This window comes from Saccopteryx leptura, chromosome 1, assembly GCF_036850995.1.
Source record: "Saccopteryx leptura isolate mSacLep1 chromosome 1, mSacLep1_pri_phased_curated, whole genome shotgun sequence".
Classification (NCBI taxonomy): domain Eukaryota; kingdom Metazoa; phylum Chordata; class Mammalia; order Chiroptera; family Emballonuridae; genus Saccopteryx; species Saccopteryx leptura.
This window is the reverse complement of record NC_089503.1, coordinates 18419454-18443279: the sequence shown is the minus strand read 5'-3', so window position 1 is coordinate 18443279 and position 23826 is coordinate 18419454. Positions and strand designations below refer to the sequence as shown.

The 23826-nt window shown below is 41.4% G+C and overlaps 1 protein-coding gene across 10 annotated transcripts in view; it reads right to left on the bottom strand.

Moving 5' to 3' along the window:
* The window catches only part of PHF21A (PHD finger protein 21A), a 178805-nt gene that overhangs the window by 39488 nt on the left and 115491 nt on the right, over nt 1–23826 (bottom strand). For all 10 annotated transcript variants that reach the window (XM_066362589.1, XM_066362553.1, XM_066362597.1 and 7 more), the window contains one exon: nt 1206–1409. In XM_066362589.1, coding sequence (XP_066218686.1) covers nt 1206–1409 — 204 coding nt within the window. The remainder of the gene's footprint in view (nt 1–1205; nt 1410–23826) is intronic.

Below are 23826 nucleotides of genomic sequence, written 5' to 3'. Positions count from 1 at the left end.
ACGTGTATGTTATATAAGTAAAGCACTAAGGAGAGTGCCAATATATAGTAACTTCTACTAAATGTTAACTATCTTTAGTAATCTTTAGATTTTTATAAGGAATGCACTTGCAAAATGTTGTTTATGACCCAGCCCAATGTCCATAAACAGTGAAGAGCCAAGTAAACTATAATCTTTTCCTTTACATATAAAGATACAGTGAAGGCTTGGTGTTGGTGGGTCAGAGATATCCACACCTAAGTTTCAAAAGACCAAGTCCTTGAAATCAGATGCAAAAGTGAGTGGATTAAGTGTGAATGTGGATCTTTCTGGGGAGGGGATCCACAGCTTTCAACAGTCTTAGAGGGGTCTGTGATCTCCAAGGGTCAAGAACCGCTGCTTGACTATCCCATTTTAAAAGCTGTGCCTTATTACACATCAAGTGTGTGGTGATCAAACTTGAAAAACTTTCTTAATTGAATGTCACTTCCAAATATGTCCTTTCTGTGTGTCTGGACCACCTCACTATCCTGACAGTGTATGCTGGTTTAAGTGCCCTTTGCAATAAAATCATCTGCATAGCCACACCGAGTTAGAATGTTATTAAGCGTCTACTCCGTGATGCTGGTTCTGACCCGCAGCTTCCATTTCAGGTTTCCTTCAGAGCATCAGAACAGATTCCTAGTCTCATGAATATGAACTGAGAAATGAATACTTTGTCTCCATGAATAATGGAAATATATCACCCTTCTAAATGCCTCTTTCCACCTGGTGCGAGGGCAATGATCCTGTAATATCTCCATGCCTAATTGCTAAAAATTCCAGAAAAACAATTCCAGAGGAGATAAACTCACAGACTCGCCGGGACAAGCTCAAATTATATTTCCAGAAATTCAAAATAAGACCTCCCCGCTGTTCTTATACAGAGATGCAATCTTCTCTGTCCCCGACTGCCTTTCCCTCCTTTTCTTTGGACAGCTGGGAGGTCATTCAACTTTTGTTCCTTAGTAATGTTACTTCCTTCTGCAAATGAATTTCAAGTGATTTATCTCAGTTACACTATTAAAAAGTAACCAAAATAACTTCTGTTGAGAGCTAGTTGAGCTTAACATGGTCTGAAACAGGACGGAGCTCTCCCCAGCCAATGACACGTGGACCCCCCGCCCCCCCCCCCCCCCCCCCCCCCCCCCCCCCCCGCTGCCCGTGGCGCCCCACCCACACTTTACCTGTGAAGCGGTCAGGTTGGGTGAGGGGGCGGCAGACTGGGCGTGGTGGTGGTGGTACTGCTGCTGCTGCTGGAGCTGCTGGAGTGGTTGCTGCTGTGCTGTTTGTAGTTTGCTTTCCGATTGTGGCAACGGCTGTATTTGGAACTTGTCTGGTTGTTCTTGCTTTACTATCAGGTTCTTCCGTAGCTGTTCAACTACTCTTTTCTACCAAATGAGAACAAAAAGAAATAAAGCTGATCGGAATATTGTCCTACCCGCTGTGTAAGAATATGCAGCAATTATATGCCTCTGACACCTGTAATCTAAAACTTGTTGCATCTAAAATGTACAGCTCTGACAAATAAGGAGAAACCCATGGCATAAGAAATGTTTCGTGTGTAAAGGGAACCTGAGGCACACAAATGAGAAGAAAAGCTAATGCAGCTCAGATTTCTTGACTGCTGTTAGCTTAGGCTGGAGGGGCAGTGTGGTTGAGTGCAGCAGGGAAGACACCACACTGGAGACACACTGCCTCAATGCAAATTTTGATTTTGCTACTTACCAGTTATATGACATTGGTCACGTTACTTAACCTATCTAAGGCTCGATTTCCTGTTCTGTAAAATGAGGCGACCGACAAAATCCTTAGTGCTCTTACAAGCACCAAACCAGCTACTAGAAAAGGACTCAGAACTGTGATTGGCATATTGTTGGTCATTTTTCTTTTTGCATCTGACAACATAGATACCAGCCATACTAATTTTTGTTAAACGAACATCATGTATCCAGCCCATATTTAAACATTAAAGAGACTTTTTTTCCTTTTTTCTGAAGCTGGAAACGGGGAGAGACAGTCAGACAGACTCCCGCATGCGCCCGACCAGGATCCACCCGGCACGCCCACCAGGGGCGAAGCTCTGCCCCTCTGGGGCTTCGCTCTGCCACGACCAGAGCCACTCTAGCGCCTGGGGCAGAGGCCAAGGAGCCAACCCCAGCGCCCGGGCCATCTTTGCTCCAATGGAGCCTTGACTGTGGGAGGGGAAAAGAGAGACAGAGAGGAAGGGGGGGTGGAGAAGCAAATGGGCGCTTCTCCTATGTGCCCTGGCCGGGAATCGAACCCAGGTCCCCCGCACGCCAGGCCGATGCTCTACCGCTGAGCCAACCGGCCAGGGCTAAAGAGACTTTTAAACAAAGAAAGTTTGATCTTAAAAATATGCAATATAAACAATAGACTTTCTAAATTAAGTGTATTTATGAGCTTCTTTGCTGGGCTAGGATCTGTAGAAATGCATTTGTTTAGGCAGACTAGAAATTTGGTTACACGGGATGAAAATTTTGAATTAAGGTTTGAGGAATTGTCTAGACCTTTTCAAATCCAAGAAAATATGTACTTGGATTCCTTAATTACTATATAGTACATTTCAACAGAATGCAAGTTCCATAAGGGAAAGGACCTTTGTTCACAACTATACTCTGGGGCTAAGTCAATGCTTTCATTCTTCTCACAATATGTAAAGTGATGGCACCAAGGCCCAGCAAAAGGCTTGGGGACTATGTAATAATCATTCAGGTCCAGACTTGGGTCCTGACCCTCCTACCCTCGTGGCTGAAAGTATAGGCAGCACCCCACTCACACACTTTCAAGTGAGTTCACTAACATTTATTATTTCTGATAATATAGACTGCTATTTTCTAACATAGATTATGAATAGAGAAAAAGAAGTGAATAAGGATTTTTAAATAAAGAGTTAGTGCCTGACCAGGTGGTGGCACAGTGGATGGAGCATCTCCCTCGGACGCCGAGAACCCAGGTTCAAAACCCTGAGGTCGCCAGATTGGGTATGGGCTCATCCAGCTTGAGCACAGGGTTGTCGGCTTGAGCATAGGACCACAGACACGACCCCAAAGGCCACTGGCTTGAAGCCCAAAGGCCACACTGGCTTGAAGCCTAAGGTAGCTGGCTTAAGCAAGGGGTCACTGGTTCGGCTAGCGCCTCCGCCCAGCCCCGTCGCCGAGTCAAGGCACACAGGAGAAAGCAGCCAGTGAACAACTAGGGTGCCCCAGCTCCGAGTTGATGCTTCTCATCTCTCTCCCTTCCTGTCTGTCCCTGTCTCTCTCTCATTCTAGCTAAAAGAAAAAAAAAAGTCAAGTGAAATCAGAGAGCCAGGTTGATTTCCAAATTCCTGCTTATGATTCTAACCAACTTCATTGCACGTATTCTCTGAAGAATGCAAATGCACAGACTACTTGCTTAACATATTTGAATATTAAGATATTTACAAAATGGATTTTTAAAAACTTTAAAACAATACAAAATATGTTCTTGAGATAATTTTTAGTATTTTTATTACTGATTTTTTTAGACAATGAAAATATCATTTTTTAGACAATGAAAATAAAGGTCAATTTTGGGAGGAAAAGTCTGTTATACTTTGTACTCTGCGAGCACCTCCTCTTTCAGTAAATATTAAAAAGAAAGCAAAAGGATGCAGAGTCCAATGTCTCTGAAGAAACAATCTGCAGAATAATAAAAATGCAAATTAATATAAATATCAAATGTTTATAAAAACTTTCAAGTCTTCAAAATCATATTTCTTAAGTATAAGCGGCGGAGGAAGTGGACAGAGCAGGAGAAGGGGAAGTCCCAGTAGGGGTGCTCTGGATAATTCTGAGCACCACAGACAGATTTTACTGCTCAGGGACTGCCAGACGTTGAACAATTAAATAATCATATAGAGTTGCTTTCAGCTCCTACCCCCCCCCCCCGCAAAAATATTAATCAGCATTAATCAAACATAATAAATAAGAAACTAGCAAATGCATAACATAACAGTGAGAGAAAGGGACTCCAAGAACCTTTATTTAAAAAAAAAAAAAAAAAGGCAACACCCCAGCTCAAATCAGGAGGAGGAGAGAAACCAGGAGGAAAACACACAACACAAACGTGACACCTGCCAAAAAATAAACTTTGAACAAAAACAGCACAGGAAACTAAATAATGACTATACTAGGCACAAAAGGAAAGGGTGTTTTTCTCCTCTACAGCCATCCTTAGGAAACACAGTGTGCTCTCTCCTACTGACTGCCTAACTGGGGCAAGCTACAAGCATGAGACAAAGCCCGGAACCCACCCAGGGTTGTGTACAACAGAAGGGAACAGTAGGGGAAAGAACGAGGAAGGGATGCAGGCTCGAGTACTCTGCAGCCATATGGCTAGAGCAAGGAGACGACCAATCAGAACCAGAACTGGGAAAGTGGGAGTCAGTGAGTCACACTGCATTCACAACTGTTCCTCCTCCGGGGCCTGAGACAAAGCCTGTGGAACTGGGGAGGGAGTGTTTCCAAAATACCTGCACACTTACCCTAGTCCTTGAGAGGAGAAAAAAAAAGTAAAAAGAAGAAAGAGAAGAAAAAGAGAGCGGTGTAGATTGGACACGGGTCAGGTCATGTGAGCTTTGCAAGAGGGCTCTGGCATGTTTCAGAATGCTGTTCAGAAATGCCTGGCCCCTGTACTTCTCGCTGTGTTTACCAAAAGATTAGAAGAATACCAAGCATGTAGTTGTGCATGTTTGTGAAAAATTTTTAAATCAAGATTTGGGGGAGGCACTGCTACCTTCTGTAACTTACATATCCATCATTGCATTTTGAAAACTAACCACCTAAAGTCAGGTGAGCTCTGCAGTGGAATGCCCCTTAGGAGCACAGAGGCCCTGCGTGCCCAAGGGTTGCCGAATGAAGGGGCGCTGCGGAGCCAATCGACTGGCTCTTCTAAGTCCCACAACCCAGTCTGGTTCCAGTTCCTTCTTGCGAACTCCAAAGTCACATTAACTCCAGCAGGACCCTGATTCGAGTCAGAACCAGTTCTGGGTGGCAGCAAGAGAATAAAGTTACAATGTATCATAAATCCTAGCTGTGTGGTGTCAAAGTTGTTAAGTATCCTCCTGTCTCCACAGAAAGTGAGCCTATACTTAAAAAAAAAAGTCACTAATGAAGGTTATGCTGGCATAATTTGATATTTTCAATGTTATCCATATATATAGGAGAACTTTAAATGTCGCTAATTATCTTGGAACATTATCCTGAAGCTTTGCCATTTGTCATTCACTAATAAGTTAATGAGAGTATGGGGGGTGGGTGGAGAAAATGAAAGAGGAAGAGCTGGAAGGAATAAAGGCAGAGGGAGGAAGAAAAGTTAATAACTTATCATTTTCTCTCCTCAATATATTTTCTATAAACAACGTGCCAATGTGCCAGGCATCCAGAATGGCTAGTACATCCCCCTTCAATCCATCTGTCAAGAACTGCTCCATAAACTCGGCATGTAATTCCAAGCCTCTGATTTCCCTGACGCTTGCATCACTTGGTTTCATCGGGATTGTTCTGGCAGGAGAGTTCAGAGCCTCTGACACTTCTAGTCACAGTTTCTGAGGCAGGTAGTCATGGTGATCAATATAGTGACATTCAGTGATACAATCAACATGTTCACACGACAGCAAGACAGATCCCAAAGACAAATACGAACATTTATAGATTCAATTCAAAAGGAAACTAGGGTCTTTTTCTCCTGGGTCAGTCACTCCAGGGTCCATGGCTTTGGTCAGCAGAGAAGAAAGATGAAGAGACGGAAGGACAGCCTCCACTCCTCCAGCCAAGCCACTGGTTTATTCCCATCAAGGTCTCAGGAATTTTAGAACGCTCTTCTGGAAAGGAACCCAGGCACAGGTCCTGCCCTCCTGGGTGTCACTGACTCCACTTGTTTGTGTTCTGGCTGACATTATCTGTTTTATATCAATTATAAAGCCACTCAGACATCTTCTCACATGGTACTGCCTTAAAAATTCACCCACTTTTCCCCCTCCATGAATCAACCACACAATCTAAAAATATAACCTTCACCCTTCATACCAGCGGCTGATAGAGACTTACAATTTGCACAAATCCAGAAAGTGAAGGACAACTCTTACCCGTCTTCATATCTAAAATGTAGTGAAAAAATTGCCCAGGTCTTCACACTCACCAACTGCTCAAACGTAACTAGGAAAACTAAAATTTTTGTGTGCAGAAAAAACTAATGTGGAGAAATTGACATTTGTTAATAAAGTCAGAATTTACTCAAAGAAACAAAACTTTCTATTGTCCAAATGAAATTCCATCACGGCATTTACAAGGAACACCAATGTTCATCGAGGCTGAAGGCGCAGGAAGGAGAGATGATGACAGTCTTCAGAACGCCTCCACGTAATCCTCCTCCTCCCAAGAACAGGCTATGTGTTACTGGCCTAACAATGACAAATTGCAAGACAAAGTAAAAGGTATGTGTTATTAAAGTAAGTGGCGATTCCACCATTTTATGAAGTAAAGCACAGGGAAAAGCAATAAAAAAATAAGCTCCTTCTTTAATGCAGTAAGTGAAATTCAATAGGAGAATATGGGCTGAAGTTACTAGAAGAAATGCTCCAAGGGAGACACAGAGGCCGGATTCTGACAGAGAGGAGGAGGAGGGATATTAGTAGCAGCAGCTATAAAATATACTTAGTTAAAAATAATTGTGCTTTATTCATTTTGTAAGGTACTGGAAGGTTTTCCCCAAACTCTCCAATATTCAGTTTCGGAGTGAGAATGAGCAAATAGCTTCTAATCTTTTAAAACCTTTTAAAAAGAGATATGCTCTTTAAAAATGCCACCTGTCGCAGCGCATAAAGCATCAACCTCGAATGCTGAGGTCACCAGTTCGAAAACCTGGGCTTGCCTGATCAAGGCACATATGAGAAGCAAGCAATGAACAACTAAAGTGAAGCAACCATGAGTTGCTACTTCTTGCTCCATCCCCCTCTCTCTCTCCTTTCTCTGTAAAATCAATAAATAAAATCTTTAAAAATTCTACCTGTTTGCAGAAGCAGTTATCTGTAGCCTCATCTTATACAGTGAATGGTGTATGTTGTCAACGGAAGATTTGTTTAGTCTCAGAGAGTTGGGAACATAAATAAATAATTATTTTATAGTTTTGCAAGGTGTCATGGAATTTCTACAGTACAATAAGAATGAATTAAGGAAAAGCAGCAGTTGGAATTATCAGAGTTTATTTTTGATAAAGTTCAAAATTCTCTACATGAATGCCTAACAGATGGTGGAGAATGCATATGTCATGGTACTGATTAGACTTTGGCTTACTTTTTTAATTAAAAAATATTCTTTGGGGTTTACTCTTCCTTCAAAACACACACACACACACACACACACACACACACACAGACATTTCCATCAGTAGGCTTTATACCCCATCCCAATGAAGAATAGACCTTTTATTCATATCAGTGGGATTCATAGTTCACCTCCATAGGGGATTAGACCCTTTATTTGACGGCCTGATTGAGATGCAGTTTACATTGTTATTTAGTTCATTCACGCTCTAATAGATAAACTCAACCTCACCTTCCCCCAACTCCTTACGCATGACTGTAAAAGACTGCTCAGGCTACTAAATTTCCACCTAAATGTAGAGACCTTTCTAAGAACCTGGGGATAGCCTTGACCTTGCATCAAACAAGAAAGAGTACAGCTGTTGTATGCGAGAGAGATGTGGCCCCAGAGAACTAAGTTCTCCCATGTGTAATATATACAGATGCTAAGGCCAAACACTAAAAACACAGAGATGGACTAAAGAGCACCACATGCTGGCAATGGTAGTTGTAATATATTTCCTATAACAAAAGACCAAGGAAGCCAAAAGCAGAACCCAGCTGCCTTACATTCAAGTCTCTCTGAAGTGCTAACCTATACTGTCCTGCTTGCTTCAGAACAATTCTGAGGATCAAATGAATTAATGGTGGGAATGCTTAGGAAACTGTTGAGGGCAATGTGAAAATAAGGGCTGATAACCAATGAATAATACAATTTGTCTAGTATGAATTTTTAACTCATAACAACAGCTAATTAAATATGACTTTTGTTTCTAATGTCAATTAAATTTCAATCACTTGATTTTTAACATCTAGTCCAACATCTTTATGTTACTTCCAATTATATATACTTGTGTGTGTGTGTGTGTGTGTGTGTGTGTCTGTGACAGAGACAGAGAGAGAGAGAGAGTCAGAGAGAGGGACAAATAGGGACAAGCAGGAATGGAGAGAGATGAGAAGCATCAATTCTTCGTTGTGCTCCTTTAGTTGTTCATTGATTGCTTTCTCATATGTGCCCTGACGGGGGGCTACAGCAGAGCGAGTGACCCCTTGCTCAATCCAGTGATCTTGGGGCTCAAGCCAGGGACCATGGGGTCATGTCTATGATCCCACGCTTAATAAGCCGGCAATCTCGTGTTAAAGCTGGTGAGTCCTCATTCAAGCCGCCAAACTCGGGGTGTTTTTTTTGTTTGTTTGTTTTTAGAAAGTTGTTCAATTTTTTTTTTTAAGATTTTATTTATTTATTATAGAGAGGGGAGAGAGAGAGAGAAGGGGGGAGGTGCAGGAAGCATCAACTCCCATATGTGCCTTGACCAGGCAAGCCCAGGGTTTTGAACCGGCAACCTCAGTGTTTCCAGGTTGACGCTTTATCCACTGTGCCACCACAGGTCAGGCTCAGGTGTTTTTTGTTTGTTTGTTTGTTTGTATTTTTCCGGAGCTGGAAACGGGGAGGCAGTCAGACAGACTCCCGCATGTGCCTGACCGGGATCCACCCGGCATGCCCACCAGGGGGCGATGCTCTGCCCATCTGGGGCATTGCTCTGTTGCAACCAGAGCTATTCTAGTGCCTGAGGCAGAGGCCATAGAGCCATCCTCAGCGCCCGGGCCAACCTTGCTCCAATGGAGCCTTGGCTGTGGGAGGGGAAGAGAGAGACAGAGAGGAAGGAGAGGGGGAGGGGTGGAGAAGCAGATGGGCGCTTCTCCTGTGTGCCCTGGCCGGGAATTGAACCCAGGACTCCTGCATGCCAGGCCGACGCTCTACCACTGAGCCAACCAGCCAGGGCCTAACCTCGGGGTTTTAAACCTAGGTCCTCCGTGTCCTAGTCTGACGCTCTATCCACTTTGCCACCTCCTGGTCAGGCCCAACTATATATATTTTTTATTCAGTGAGAGGAGGAGAGACAGAGAGACTTCTGCATGCACCCCAACCAGGATCCACCCTGCAAGCCCACTAGGGGGTGATGCTCTGCCCATTGGGGATTGCTCCATTGCTCAGCAACCGACCTTTTCTTAGTGCCTAAGGTGGAAGCCATGGAGCCATCCTCAGCGCCTGGAGCCAACTTGCCCCAATCAAGCCATGGCTGCAGGAGGGGAAGACAGAGAGAGAGAAAGAGAGAGAGAAATGAGAGAAGGAGCAGTAGAGAAGTAGATGGGCTCTTCTCCTGTGTGCCCTAACCAAGAATCAAACCCAGGACATCCACACTCCAGACCGATGCTCTACCACTAAGCAAACCGTCCAGGGCCTAATTAATTTTTTTAAAAATGAGAATTTCCCAAAGTACAGGATTAAGAAAGAGAATGTTACCTGTTTATCTGAGAAAACAAACACATTGGGGAATATATCCTGTTTCAAAATCTAGATACAGCCTAGATTTCTTATCCCTCTACCGTGGTTCAGGGCCATATTTTAAAGTCATAAAATAGATGTCCAATTTAAATGTAATCTGACCCAGCATAGACCCTAGATACAGTACTGAGGATAGCAGAAGAAAAACAAGAACCATTTATATCTGCATAATTTAGCTGCTTGCTAATATAAAAAAGTGCCTGAATCACTGTTTGTAGCACACAATGAGATATGACATGGAGGCTATTAATTTGTAAATTAAGCTACAGTTCAGCAAAATGCACGCCCCTCTGCAACTATCTGTTACAGATCTGCACACCACCAGCCTGTCATTCATCATTCCAAGGGCTCTGCCCCATGACTTAAAAGGCAGCTCTGCCTTGTTAATGTCAGTTGTCCCATACGCCACAGACATTCTCCCCCTGCTCTGCCCTGAAGCTGCTGTGGTTTTCCTCACAAAGAATTATGATTGGAAATGGCTATGCAGTAGCCGTCCCTGACAAGTTGGTTATGAAAATACAATTTAAGCACAGCAATGATCCTAAAATGGGGGTGGGCGGAAGGGGAGACAGGAACAAAACTAAAAAAAACCCTATCATTTTATGGAACACTGCTCAGATAAAACAGACTGTTTTGCCTACTCTAAGACCTGGGTACAATGTGAGATAATTTAGAAAACACAAGACAGAATCAGATGCTGAAAGAGGCAAATATAATATGTAACCAAATTCTACACAGAATACATGTTGTAAGGCATGGATCAATCGTTTCCAAAGGCGAGGATACTTTTAACAATCTTCAATTCTGCAGTTTTTCTTAAAAGAGAAAACAAAGACAGACAATAGTATTGGGGCAATAAACTAGGCCAGGCAGGACACATCACATGGAAAATATTCTATGGTGAAACGTAATACTTTCCTTACATTTAAACAAAAGTGAGTCTTACAAATCACTAAACACCAAAATTTTGAATTGGGAAGCATTTTAACAAAAGTATATTCTGAACAACACTTTTTTTTTTTTTTGGTATTTTTCTGAAGTTGGAAACGGGGAGGCAGTCAGATAGACTCCCGCAAGTGCCTGACCGGGATCCACCCGGCACGCCCACCAGGGGGCGATTCAGCGCCGGGGTCAACTTTGCTCCAGTGGAGCCTTGGCTGTGGGAGAGTGAGAGAGAGACAGAGAGGAAGGAGAGGGGGAGGGGTGCAGAAGCTGATGGGCGCTTCTCCTGTGTGCCCTGGCCGGGAATCGAACCCAGGACTCCTGCATGCCAGGCCGATGCTCTACCACTGAGCCAACTGGCCAGGGCCCTGAACAACACTCTTAATACTAAAACACATAATTTTTATCAGCTACTATAAAAGCATAAACACACAGATTTAAAAAGATTCCAAATCTACTGAATATCTCTTAATTTCACAAAGTATTCACTATTTCAGTAGTTTGATTTATCACGGAAGTATTTGTTGCAATTGCTTAAAGAGAAAAATAACGTAGTACAAATTCACTTTCTGACAAGACCCCGCATAAAACTACACAGAATGGAGAGCAATTCTATCACCTACACAGCCTGCCAGGATGAGGGACGGGCAACTTCAAGGGGCTGGATCTTCCAGGACACGTGACAGACGACGATTTATACTCTGTATTTAGCCTGTATTTCTGCACTGGAGACAGAAGAAACCACAATTCATCTTTCAGAATTTCGGGGCAGGTTTGCTTTTTTGTTTTAAACTGTCTGTACGAGAAGTTTTATTAAAGAGAGGCAGGAAATCAACAAATAAGAAGAAAGCAGGAATCATCTCTTAATGAATAAAAAACATTTGGTTAAAAATTTTAAGTCTGACTATGAAAATCACTAAATCCAATTGATGAATCTCCATATGAACATTCAGTCTTCACACACACACACACATGCATGCACACACATACTCCAGGTTTTAGAAGAAAATTGAACGGCTGCGGTGGAAATGATTTGTTATTTTTATCTTCTTTTAGCTTACTTCCTAGTAGTGAAGCTATAGCTCACTCTCTTACTATACTGTTCTCCCGTTTCTATTGCCAACAAAACTACTCAGGTACAGGTTCTTAAGAAAAGAAGACACTGAACTGCTGAACATAATAAGATCAGCCCCTTGATTTAAAAAATAAAAAACCAACTTTATTTTTTAGAGTAGTTTAAAGTTCATGGGAAAATTTAATGGAAAACACAGAGACTTCCCACACACCTTGTGTCCCTTTACCCACAGCCTCCCCTAACTACCAACGTCCCCACCAGAGGGGTACATTTGTTAAAACTGATGAACTCACACTGACACATCATTATCACCCAGAATTCATAGTTTACACTAGGGTTTTTTGAGAGAGAGGAAGGAAGGGAGAGAGATGAGAAGTATTAACTCATTGTTGTGGCACTTTAGTTGTTCATTGATTGCTTCTTATATGTGTCTCGACAAGGGGGGGGGGGGTCAAGCCGAGCCAGTGACCCCTTGCTCGAGCCAGTGACCCTGGGCTTCAAGCCACCAACCCCACGCTCAAGCTGGTGACCTTCGGATTTCGAATCTGAAATCTCAGGTTGACACTCTATCCACTGTGCCACCACCAGTCAGGCAAGGGTTCTCTCTTGATGTTTTACATTCTATAACTTTTGACAAATGTATAATAACATATGTCCAACATTGTAGTGTTACATAGAATAATTTCATTGCTCTAGAAATTCTCTGTGTTCTGCCTCTACACTTCTCTCTTCCCTCAATCCCAGCAGCCCCCGATCCTTTTCCTGTCTCCACAATTCTGCCTTTTCCGCAATGTCACATAGGTATAATCACACAGTAGGCTGCCTTTCCTGACTGGCTTCTTCCACTCAGCGGTATGCATCTGAAGTTCTTCCATGTCTTCTCATGCCTTGACAGCTCGTGCCTTTTCTCTTTTTGGAGGGGGTTCACTTCTTTTTAATGCTGAATAATATTCCAATGTCTAAATGTACCACAGTAGTTCTCTTGATTTTTAGATACAGTTTAATGTGGCAGCTGGTGGGTTCTATAATGTTTACAACGAAAACAACAGCAATAATATCAGATAGATATTACCTGCCACCTAGGACAATGAGGCTCTGAGCATCTAAGTGACTTGACCTAGGTCTCAAGTCAGAGGTAAAGTCAGACTTCATAAGTCATAGTTTCTAACATCTAATTCTATACCCTTCCACCTATACACTACATAGTATAGCAAACCACAAAAGAACCTAGGAAAACACCTTAAATATATATATACCTTTATATATCCATTCTGCTTTAGGAAAAATAAGTAGAGAGGCAGTACTATGCAGCAGAAATAATAAAAAGGGTCCTGAAATTTGGATTCTAGTCTCATATCTATTATTAAACTAGGTTTGTGACCTTGAGTAAATTATTTACCTGACTGGCTTTGGTCTCAGCTTCGTCACTTAGTCTCCAACGTTCCCTTCTGCTTAAAATTCTATGACTCTTTGAATGACAAGAATATAATCTCTTGATCTAGACTTTCTACCTTTGTAAATAAGCACTGTACACAGAAAACTAATGCTCATAATGATGATCCCGACACAGTACAGAGAAGCTAAATCATTAAAGAACGGGAAATTCTCAGGGAATTCATTCAGGGAAGGGAAGTTCGCAGGAGCAGGGGTCAGGCAGTAATGTATGTGAATGAGGCTGGCCAGCTATGAGATAATAAGGAGTGACGGGGACTAAGGTCAACTGCAGAGGGAGTGGCCTGTCCAAAGGCACTGATGTAAAAATTGCTTTTAACATTTTGAGTCAAATAAAATATCTTTGCTGGCTAGATTAAGCCCACGGACTACCAGTTTTCAACCCCCAGACAGTAATTACATTCACTGAACTGTAGTTACTAGGAGGAGAATTGATCACTAACTGAGAAAAATTTTCAACAATAGGAGGTGAGTTAAAAAGGATTTCAGACAACCAGAAAATTTAAATGGCTTTCTGGTTGATCAAAATTTTACCACCATAAAAAAAGACTAGCGTGTGACTTTTAGTGGGAAGCAGCACAGACATAAAAAGCAAATATTCAATACGGTAAGATAAAATACCTGAAGATACAAGGGAGACAGAGAGTTCTATATAAAGTATAAGGGTACGAATGAACATTTCAGTAATGGTATGTCCCATAATTGTGCCAACTTGTTCAAAACTGTTTAAAGTACTTACAGATCATTTCAGCCCCTCCCCACCATGAAACACTGACTTAAGAATGAACTGGAATCAGTTTCTCTATCACTGAACCGCAGCTGTCTCCAGGGCTGAAGAAAGCAGCTGTTTAAACAGCCGTGTTGTAGAGGTCAAAAAAATGAGGACTACCTTGTTGAAGCTGCCCAGGGAGCTCTGGTAAGCAAAATGTAATCATCGGACTTGGAATCTAACCAGAACACTAGAAACGTCTCCTGCACTTGACTGGTTCTTGTTTCTGAGTACGCAAGAGTTTTCAAAATCATTTACTTTAAATGGTTAAGAAAAAAAGGAGTTTATTTTATAAATATACAGATTATTTAATAATTTTTCAAGAACCCTATTTTCTGAATGAACCCTAAGAGAAACATGATGGTATCATTTTTCACAGGTATTTTCCTAACGGTGTGATTTTTCTTTTTTAGTTCAAGTAATCGTACGATTACACAGCTCTTTACAATTGTAAATTTTCACATCCTGTTATCAAATAAGATGCTCACAATTGTGTGGGCTGGGTGAAGGCAACTGTCACATCATTGATTCAGACAGGGAAGCTAAGGCCTGTGGTGACTGCTGACCAATCAAAAGTTACACAGTTACAGTTACCTAACACGAAAGTGGGCATCAGAATATGGAATCCCTGTACTCTGGAGAACTCTGAATGAAGCCCTGTTCACTGAACAAAGAGCTAAAGCTCATCTGTGTGCACCAACTCTCTTGGGGCTGACAGGAGGCTGGGTGACATCCAAGTGACGGACTGAACGCAGAGTGCACGGGTGTGGGGAGCTGGCCCGGGGCGGGGCGGGAGGAGGTGTCCTTCACTGGCCATTGGTGTCTAGATACAGTGTACAGCTGTGAATCAAAGACAGACTGCTGAGAGCCAAGGAAGAGGAGTGACTTGTGCAACAAAATGAAGGGTCCAAGCAGCAGAGGAGCGAGAGGAGGCGCTCTAGACAGGCAACAGGAGAGCCAGAGATGAGGTGGGAACGGCTTAAGAGATGGGTCTGGAGCAAATTACACCCGTCATGTCCATTCTTGGCGCTGAAGACAGCTCTGAGCACTTGGAAAGGCTGACCATGTTCTTAAAGGGACTGCGCATTGCTGGGTAACCTGCTCCAAAATGCCAGAGAGGCTGTATTTCTGTCACCAAAGATACTCCCGCTGGCAGCTGAATGGGGACACAGTCTGGAGCCCACCCAGCAGGACGTTAATGCTTCCTCCTCTGTGGAGTATGATGAACAATTTCAAGATTCTGTTTCTAACCTTTCAGCCTCAAGCCAAAAACTTCAATTCTGGAACAATGACTCCAATTTAATTAATGGAATAGATGCTGGCAACATTCAGACTGGTAAAACGTTGCGTTCCAGGGGGTTTCCAAAGGGTGCAATCACAGCAAACTTGACTTACCAGCCATTGACATAAAGCCGGGTCTAAAATTTCTATTCACTAACAGATTTATCCTACTGCCATAGAAACTATACTTTTTACAACTATTTTGCTTATAAAATAGAGCGCAGATGATCAAAACCCGTATGCAAAGGTGCTGAGGAAATAACATTATAAACCACACAGAGAGGCGTTAAAATCTGCCTCCCCCGCTGCTCCCGAGCTGCTGCGGAGGAACTCCCGGTGCCCCTCCCCCACCGCTCACACAGACCAGGGCTCAGTCAATAAGGCTGCTGTGCAAGTGACACAGCCATCGCTCCTGCTTAGTCTCCACAGGCCTAATGTATGTGACACGGAATTGACTCATCTCAGTAGGCAGCACAGCCTCGCCAAGAGTGGTTATGCTTCAGACTCGGGAAGAACAAGATGTCAGGGGTTCTGTTGTTGGTGCATCACTCTGCAACACCTTATTTCAACTCTGCTGAGCTGGCGAAAGCACTAAATCAACCCGGCTCCGCAGTCCCGCTCGGCTTACCCTCCGGGTGGGTGCCAGTGGCAGGGCGACTTGGCCACGCTCACTGGCAACGTGATACACCAGTAGCACAGATTTGTCTAGCTGTCACACCCTTGGAATATCTCCTTGATCCTCCTCTGTCCTTGTTCCCCCAGCGGCATTTTTCTTACTAAATTATTTCCTGTGACAATTTCAACCAAAGGACAGAAGGTTCTAACTCCGTCTTGAGACCATCAGCAATGTGTTTAATCTCTGTGCCATACGCAGATCCTGAGAGAATGACCCGTTAGGCAGTCCTTGAGCTTCCCGACGGCCTCCTCTGCTTAGATGCTGATAATGAAAAGAGATGATTATTTCCACCCCTTTCAGAGAGCCCAGCTGACTGAAGGAGGGCTGTGAGGACAAGTGTGACGGACTTGCTTGGAGAAAGCAAAGACATTTGTCACCTGATGGATACAGTGGGACGACACACTCAAGTGCAGGCTGTCATCAGCCTTGCCACTAAGCAGAGGGGAGAAAACATCTTTAGGAAAAGAAAATGGAACAGCCTGAGTGGAAAAGAAGAAGCGACATGAAAGTACAACGCTGACCAGGAGCCTCCCTTGGTGGTGGAAGGTGCTCCTCTCCTGACCGAGACGCCCGTAACGGGAAGGAGTCATTCCCGCATGGGGTACACACCGATACTTCACAGGGTGTTTGTTTGTGTGACAGTTATACTGTCATAATTTTAGGTGGTTAAACCTCTGCTCTGGGGTTTATAAAAGATCAGAGCACTTGTCACTCTTGGTGCAGGTAGAGTGAAATGGAGTGGTTGAGCAGTTCATTTTTCTTTATAATTACACTCCATTAACCTTCCGCATGAGAGCTCCCCTGTGCTTTCAGACCAGCAGCACCAACTGGCTGCATTTGATAAGGCTCTACAGAGTCTGCAAGACCAGCACATGCAACAAAAAGAGCACTTTCATACTGCAGACTTAAGCAGAAGCTGAGCGCAGCTCCGCCGCTCCCCTCCTCATTGGCACACACATTCAGCTCAATTATACATGTGTGGACAAAAACAAACCAAGAACCTAAAGCTGGAAGCCAGCAAACAGAGCGAGGGGAGCTTACTTAAACCGAAAGGGATTTGAAAATCTTCTGATCATCTTCACAATAAAAGCCAAATTTATTATCATTTTTCTAACCTCTGATAATGTAGCATCCTGTAAGAAATGTAGTCAATTTACTAACACTTTCAGGGTGATACAATTACAGAGTGATCTATATTATAATTAGGTCATATTGGTGTCTACAAGCTGCATGTTGTGAAGGCAATTTACTCACTACAGTATTTCTCCTTATGGATCTCTTGTAACTCGTTTCTTTGAAAACTGGTTAAGAACTAGCACTGAGTCTATCTCTATCCTTCTTGACAGTGGCCACATAAGTAATTTCTCTTTTGGAGAGAGAGGAGAGAGAGAGAGAGACCTATTCCATTAATAATGCATTCCCCTGGAGTTTTTAATGCAGTGCCCGGAATGCTACTTTCCATATGCACAAAGGTAGATTAGCGCTTTTCTCTACCCTGAGCAAAGGCTAGATGTTACATGCTTGAGCAGATAAAACGAAAGCCAATTTGGGAAGTAGGTGCTGGCACAATTAATCTTGAATAAGATCCCAATTATTTGGGAAACAAAAGGTAGCTATATTTATACCTCCTGCCTTAACCAATGGCATTCACAGCCCTCACATAATCTTAGAACAAGGTTTCCATGGTAGTTTGTGTTTCTGGGCACATCCCCAACCACAGTGACCCAAAGAAGATTAACAGGTATACTAACAATGCTACTCAGTACGAACTCGCTTTCTTTGGCAAATGTGTGCACTGAGGATGTTGGACTATGGCAAGTAAAATCGGGCAATCAGAAAATTAAAGTATAGGAACTCAAGTGGTACAGCATTTTCTTCATCAAATGTTATATTTAAAACACTTTTCTAGAGATATAAAACTACAGCGAATCTTGTTTTTGAAAATTAATGAGATGCTTAGTACTTCCGAAACTGTTTGGCAGAGAAATGATTGTTTACATTTACATTTTGAAGATGGATGATTAGATCTGGGAATTCTACTACACTTTTCCTTTTTTCTATGCTTTATGTATGAGACTGAAGGATTTTTCCATTAATATTTTTCTTTTGCTTAACACCAGTACAAGCTTAGGTTACTGTATGTCTTTATGACACCACCATGGTATCCTTTAAAAAATGCTTTTCTTAACGCAAATATCAGATATGTGCTTGCAACTAAATGATTCATAATTCTTTAAAATGCAATATCAAAGATCCAATTTTGTATTTTCCTGCTGTATGTAATATGCTGAAGCACTCAGCATAATGATACTGAATGATCACATGCCAAAAGATAAAGCCAGCCCATGCCTAGACGAAGCAGCTCCCGAAAATGTTGGTTTTTCAATGTCCAGATCCAGTGACAGTCAGATTTCTCCTCTGCCTAATAATGCATATTTTTCATTTCCCAATGAATAGAATTTCTTTCACTAAGTACTTGTTTTTCAGTTTGATAAGTGGCAGACATTAAAATTCCACTCTCTATAAGCATGTTAAGAATCAGGCAAAAGCCAATCTACCTGCTCGGGGCCTGTCGCTCTGACTCATTGCTGGGCCATCTGTTTATGTGTGCTGCTTGTCTCCTGGTGCAAATCAACCTGCTGCTGGGCAGACCTGCCTCGCGCTGCAAGCTCATTCTGCAATTTCAACCTCCCTCACCAGCAATAGGTCCTCTTACCAGAATCTAAAACTGCCACTTCAATCAACTACAGTCAGCCCTTATTGTACAGCCCTACTGCTCTTATACCAAAAAAAAAAAAAAAAAAAAAAAGATACACCACAGGTCCGTGCACAAACAGGTCATCTCTGAACACTGGGCTTGTGAGGAAGATGGCAGCACAGCCTTGCTCCTATCAAATCATTTTAGTATCATCAGCAGCAATCAGCCTGCTACCTAGGCATATATGTGTATTCCCGGGGAGAGAGGCTAAAAAGATTACTGAATCCCAGAGGACAAGAGCATAAACTGCAAATACAAACCATTCTGGTCTTTGTTTTATTTAACGATTGGCAACTTATTCATAGGTGGGATTCCATCTATGTGATTAGCACACAAATTTAAAGCCGTATTAGAAAAGGTCCTCAGAACATCCTCTGAGTCACCCACAGCCATCAATTTGATTGCTGTTTTGCATACATTTTGCTAGTCACTGATCTTAGATTTGAAGGGCCATGAATCTAATCTTAGATATTAGGGCCATGAATAGGGTGGTGGGCAGTATAAGGTTTGAAGACAATATTGACTACATATCTCTGGAAAGTATATATGTAGTATTATATTAGATGCTGCAGTATAATATTAAGAAATTAAATTCTTTTTTAAAAGTATTTTTTCATTCTTTCTTTTTAGATTTATTCATTTTTATAGAGAGTAGAAAAAGAGAGTAAGAAGAACGGGAAGCATCAACTCCCATATGTGCCTTGACCAGGCAAGCCCAGGGTTTTGAACCAGCGACCTCAGCATTTCAGGTTGATGCTTTACCCACTGTGCCACCACAGGTCAGGCCAAAAAGTTAAAATCTTCAAGAAGTTCATATAGCTATTTCAGGAGATAGAAGATACATGTAAAATAATTATAACATTTCTCATAGAATATTAACAAGAAAAACTGTTGGAAGATTAAAAAACATGAAAATAGAGAGCAATAAATAGAAAAAGTAGAGTCAAGAAGAGAAGACAAGCTCAAACCTGGAAGAGTGTACATTTTGAGCAAGGCTAAATGCAAGAAAAAAATGACACAAAACCAATTAAATATGGGCTATCGGGAAAAATTAAACATTATTACTTTGCAGAAATGGAATAAGGCAAGTTTAGATACTAGAGGTTGATCATAGGTCCCTTAATAGAGAAACAAATATGTACCCAATGAAAAGGCATGTATAATAATCCCATTGTGCTCTATTCCTTACATTTAAGAAGACCATTCTTTGAGAACATAAACTGTAGAATTATCTATCTTGTTTCTAACAAATGCACTTGAAATGCACATCTATTTTTAGAAAGTAAATTTTAAACTGTATGTATTGAGGACCAAAAATTGTGTAATTCAGGAGCTGAATAGTTACTCGATTGGTGGTTAAAACTATGTTGATAACGTGCAGAAACATACCTAAAAAAACAGATCTGAAGGACTCAAAAACTATGTTTTGTTGCTTTTAAGCAACAAATAGCCTGTGATGACAAAGCACAAGGATGAGAGGGACTGAAACACACATGAGAACTTCTGTATCTTATTGGGTGAGACATTCACCACATTTCATTTTGTTCAAGTCCCTACCATCTCTAGTGTACACCAAATTCTTACCTTCCCTCCCGAGGATGAGTCAATAGCAGTGGTGAACAGAAGTGCTTGTCCTATTCCTCCGGACCAAGGCAGAGTCACCCCCTTCTGCAAAGCTGGCAGTAATATGACATTTACCAAACAACTAACAACATCTCCAGTCTTTTTAACAGACTCTGAGAAACGGAAATAATGATCTAGGTAGGATTCTAACTTTTAAGTTGACTGAAGAATTGAGAATAGGAAGTTAACCTGCTCTACTGCTTGGAACTTGTAAAAAAAAAATCAAAAACAACGAATAGCACCAATCAAATTAGAAGAGAAGGCAGCTTTAATGAAGAAAGCAACCCATTTAGCATGAAGAAACTGCTACATCATTTCCCACACTATGCTATGAAAACAAATCGTTCACTCCTACTATATGCCAAGGAATACAGTGTTATTTGGAAATTATATTCTCTGACCTTTAGATGTAACAGCAGCTAAACCCTACCTCTTACTAATACTCTCCTGGGAGTGCAGAGTCTCTTTCATCTAGATATGATAAGACTCATAGCACTTTGAATTCACTGCTGAAAATGACCGTTAGTTCAGATGTGGGACTAAAGATAAAAAAGTATATAATTACCGGCAACTAGCTAACAGTCAAATTCTAGATGCTATTTAAAGACTTTACCGGTTTCCCTTTAAAAAATAGCAGACTTAAAACTAAGAATTCACTGAGGACAACTGTCTAATGTTTTTAATCCATCCAACCCTTCTGAAGCATTTCTACTAGGATATAAATTTATATGTCAGTTTTTCATTATTTCAACCTCTGCACTTCAGTCAGAGATCACTATTGGTGTCATTTTTTAAACTCAAAACCTGCCCTGGCCAGATTGCTCGGGAGCATCTTCCTGAAGTGCAGAGGTTGCCGGTTTGATTCCCGGTCAGGGCACATACAGGAACAGATGTTCCTGTCTTTCTCTCTTCTTTCCTCTCTCTAAAATCAATAAAATAAACATTAAAAAAAAGAAACCTATGTTTAAATAAAATTTTGATACTCTAAACTTTGAGTAATGCCACATCAATACTTCAACAAATCTCAATCATCGCACCCAGAAATTTTGCCAACAAAACTGAAAGAATATATTAGGAGTCATTAACAAAGCTGGTTTAGAGGCAGAAACATCACAGAAGTCCTGTTTTGTTCTGGTAGAAAAGTAGAAGTAATGTGGAAGTTGAAAATCCATCAAGGTTAAAGCCCAGGAGTCCGTGACTCCCAGGGTGGTGGAAATGGGGCTCTAAGATGTTTTAGAATCAAGTCCAATGATGGGCCATGAGAACTGCCATATCAACAAATATCTATTCTCATAAATTACCACAATGTATTTAGCCAATGCGCCTATATGTTCTAATGAGATAAAACCGCATTCCCCTGACCTGAGTAGAAATGATGAGACTAATAAGGAAAGCCACAGCTGTAGCAACTTCAGTGTTTCTGCCACGTGCCCTACAGCTTCCACAGGCCAGCTAATAACACGGGAGAAAACAAAAACGTTGCGAGCTAACGCTGCGTTTTCATATAAGAAAAGAGTAGAAAGAGGCTTAAATGCATTTTTCCTCTCTCTCTCCCTGATGCGTACATTTTAAAAATTCCATTAGTATCTTGCCAGATTTTCAAGAGAAAAGCTGCGTGCATCAGAGTCAACTGGTATGATAGGCCATGGGAGAATAAAACCAATAAGAAACCTTTCTGTTCTGCACTTCACAGGGCTGTCACTCGTACTAGAAAAACGTCACTTTGAAGCCCTGTTTGCATTCCATTTTTAACTAGAGGGAAGAGGATGGAGGTCTTTGGTTTCTATGACAACCCAGATGGGCCATAATACAAGATACTTACAAATGTTCAATTGCAGGGATGCCAAATCAAATTAAGGCAGAGTTAGCACTACTTCATAAAAACTAGATGGGGGAGAAAACAAAATACTTATGGCAAAACGATGCCATTTCTAGGAGTGATTCTAAAAGATTTCATGAGGAAATATAAGGAAAAGAGTAGCTATTTTTAGTAAAAACCAACAAAACAGTAAAACTAATATATAAAAATAAAACTCCAATTTACATGAGTAAATGTTTTCATTAAATTTGACTACTGGAAAATTACTACTTCACTTAATGTTTTAAAAAAAATCCCTCTCAAATAACATGAATTTCATTAGTGATTTAAGTCATTACAATCTGGCACACTGGCTAGGCTTTAATGGTGAGCTGAGCTCCTCGGAGTGGCTTTTTCCTTTGCTTCATTCTCAAGATTTCTTTCCATATTTGGCATTCATAACTAGAGTACTTAGTCCTCAAAATAATTGTGGAATGGCTAGTGTTTTGGGAAAAGAACTAATTTGTGACTTGTACTTACTACAGCTTGGGAAGTTTATTAACTGTTCAACAGAATGCAAGTGTAATCTACTCTTGCCTTTTATAAATTATGACTTATTTGAGAATAATCCTCAGCAAACATTTCTAGTTTGCAAAAGCACTCTTCTGAAAAAGGTATTCACATGCGGTTGTCTTCATTTAGATCATAGATCTTGCCATTGGGGAGAAGGGGTGTCACATGTACCTTTAAGATCATAATGAAGAACTATAGACACTGTCCCCCCAAATGCCATATGTGCATGAACATAGACACACACATTCTGCACGTTTCAGGATGTTCAGACACCGCCCACTCCTGCCCCCAACCACACGCCCCCCACTGAGCATCTCGTTCACATATTTATTCACATATTAAAGCGAAAGTTCCATACTAGTAATAAAAAGTCACAAAAACACAACACAACACAACAAAACCATAACACTTTCACCAGTAGACTGATGTATCTTTTTACTACTTAGGGTGCAGCTCAAATTAAATAAACTCAAATAAATTAGTTTAATAAACATATACGTGCTGCAGAAATTTTACTAAAGCTTGAATACTGTGAGTTCCAATGCTTTCAGCCTCCTATCATCAGGTTAAATTTGTTTCTGTGACTTTTTCTTCTCCCCTAACTGGTATAAATCCACTGAACATTATTTTGAGAGCTTTAAAGACAGAAGGTTGTATAAACAGGACTAGGACTAACTTCCTTACTAGAACTTTTTAAAACCTCAGATGCCTCTTGTGTTGAAAAGAACATCTGTATTTACAGAGTGCCATTGTAACTGCCATGACAAAGCTGGACCTGTACTGGAAAGGAAAGAGCTTGGGTCTACGGCTAAGAAACTCTATAAACCAGGTGCTGGTTTTCCATTCACCCCCCCTGTGACTCTGGGCATCACTCAGCCCCTTTCAGTATTAGTTTCCTCCATTATAAAAAGAGGATAGCTTTATAAAATTAGAATTATAAAACGTTTGATAATCCTCGTACTAATGACACGAAATAGCAAACTGATAGTCTAAAAATGCTAATGAACTTGGTTTTTAAGACACCATCAAGCTGCCCTGCTGCCCATTATTATGATGACATTTTCACAAAGGGCAGAGTGAGAAAAGGCTGTAATTCTCACTAGGTTGATGACTAGTCCCTTTAGAAGATTAAAAATAAGAATGATAGATCAGTGAAAGAGAAGCAAAGA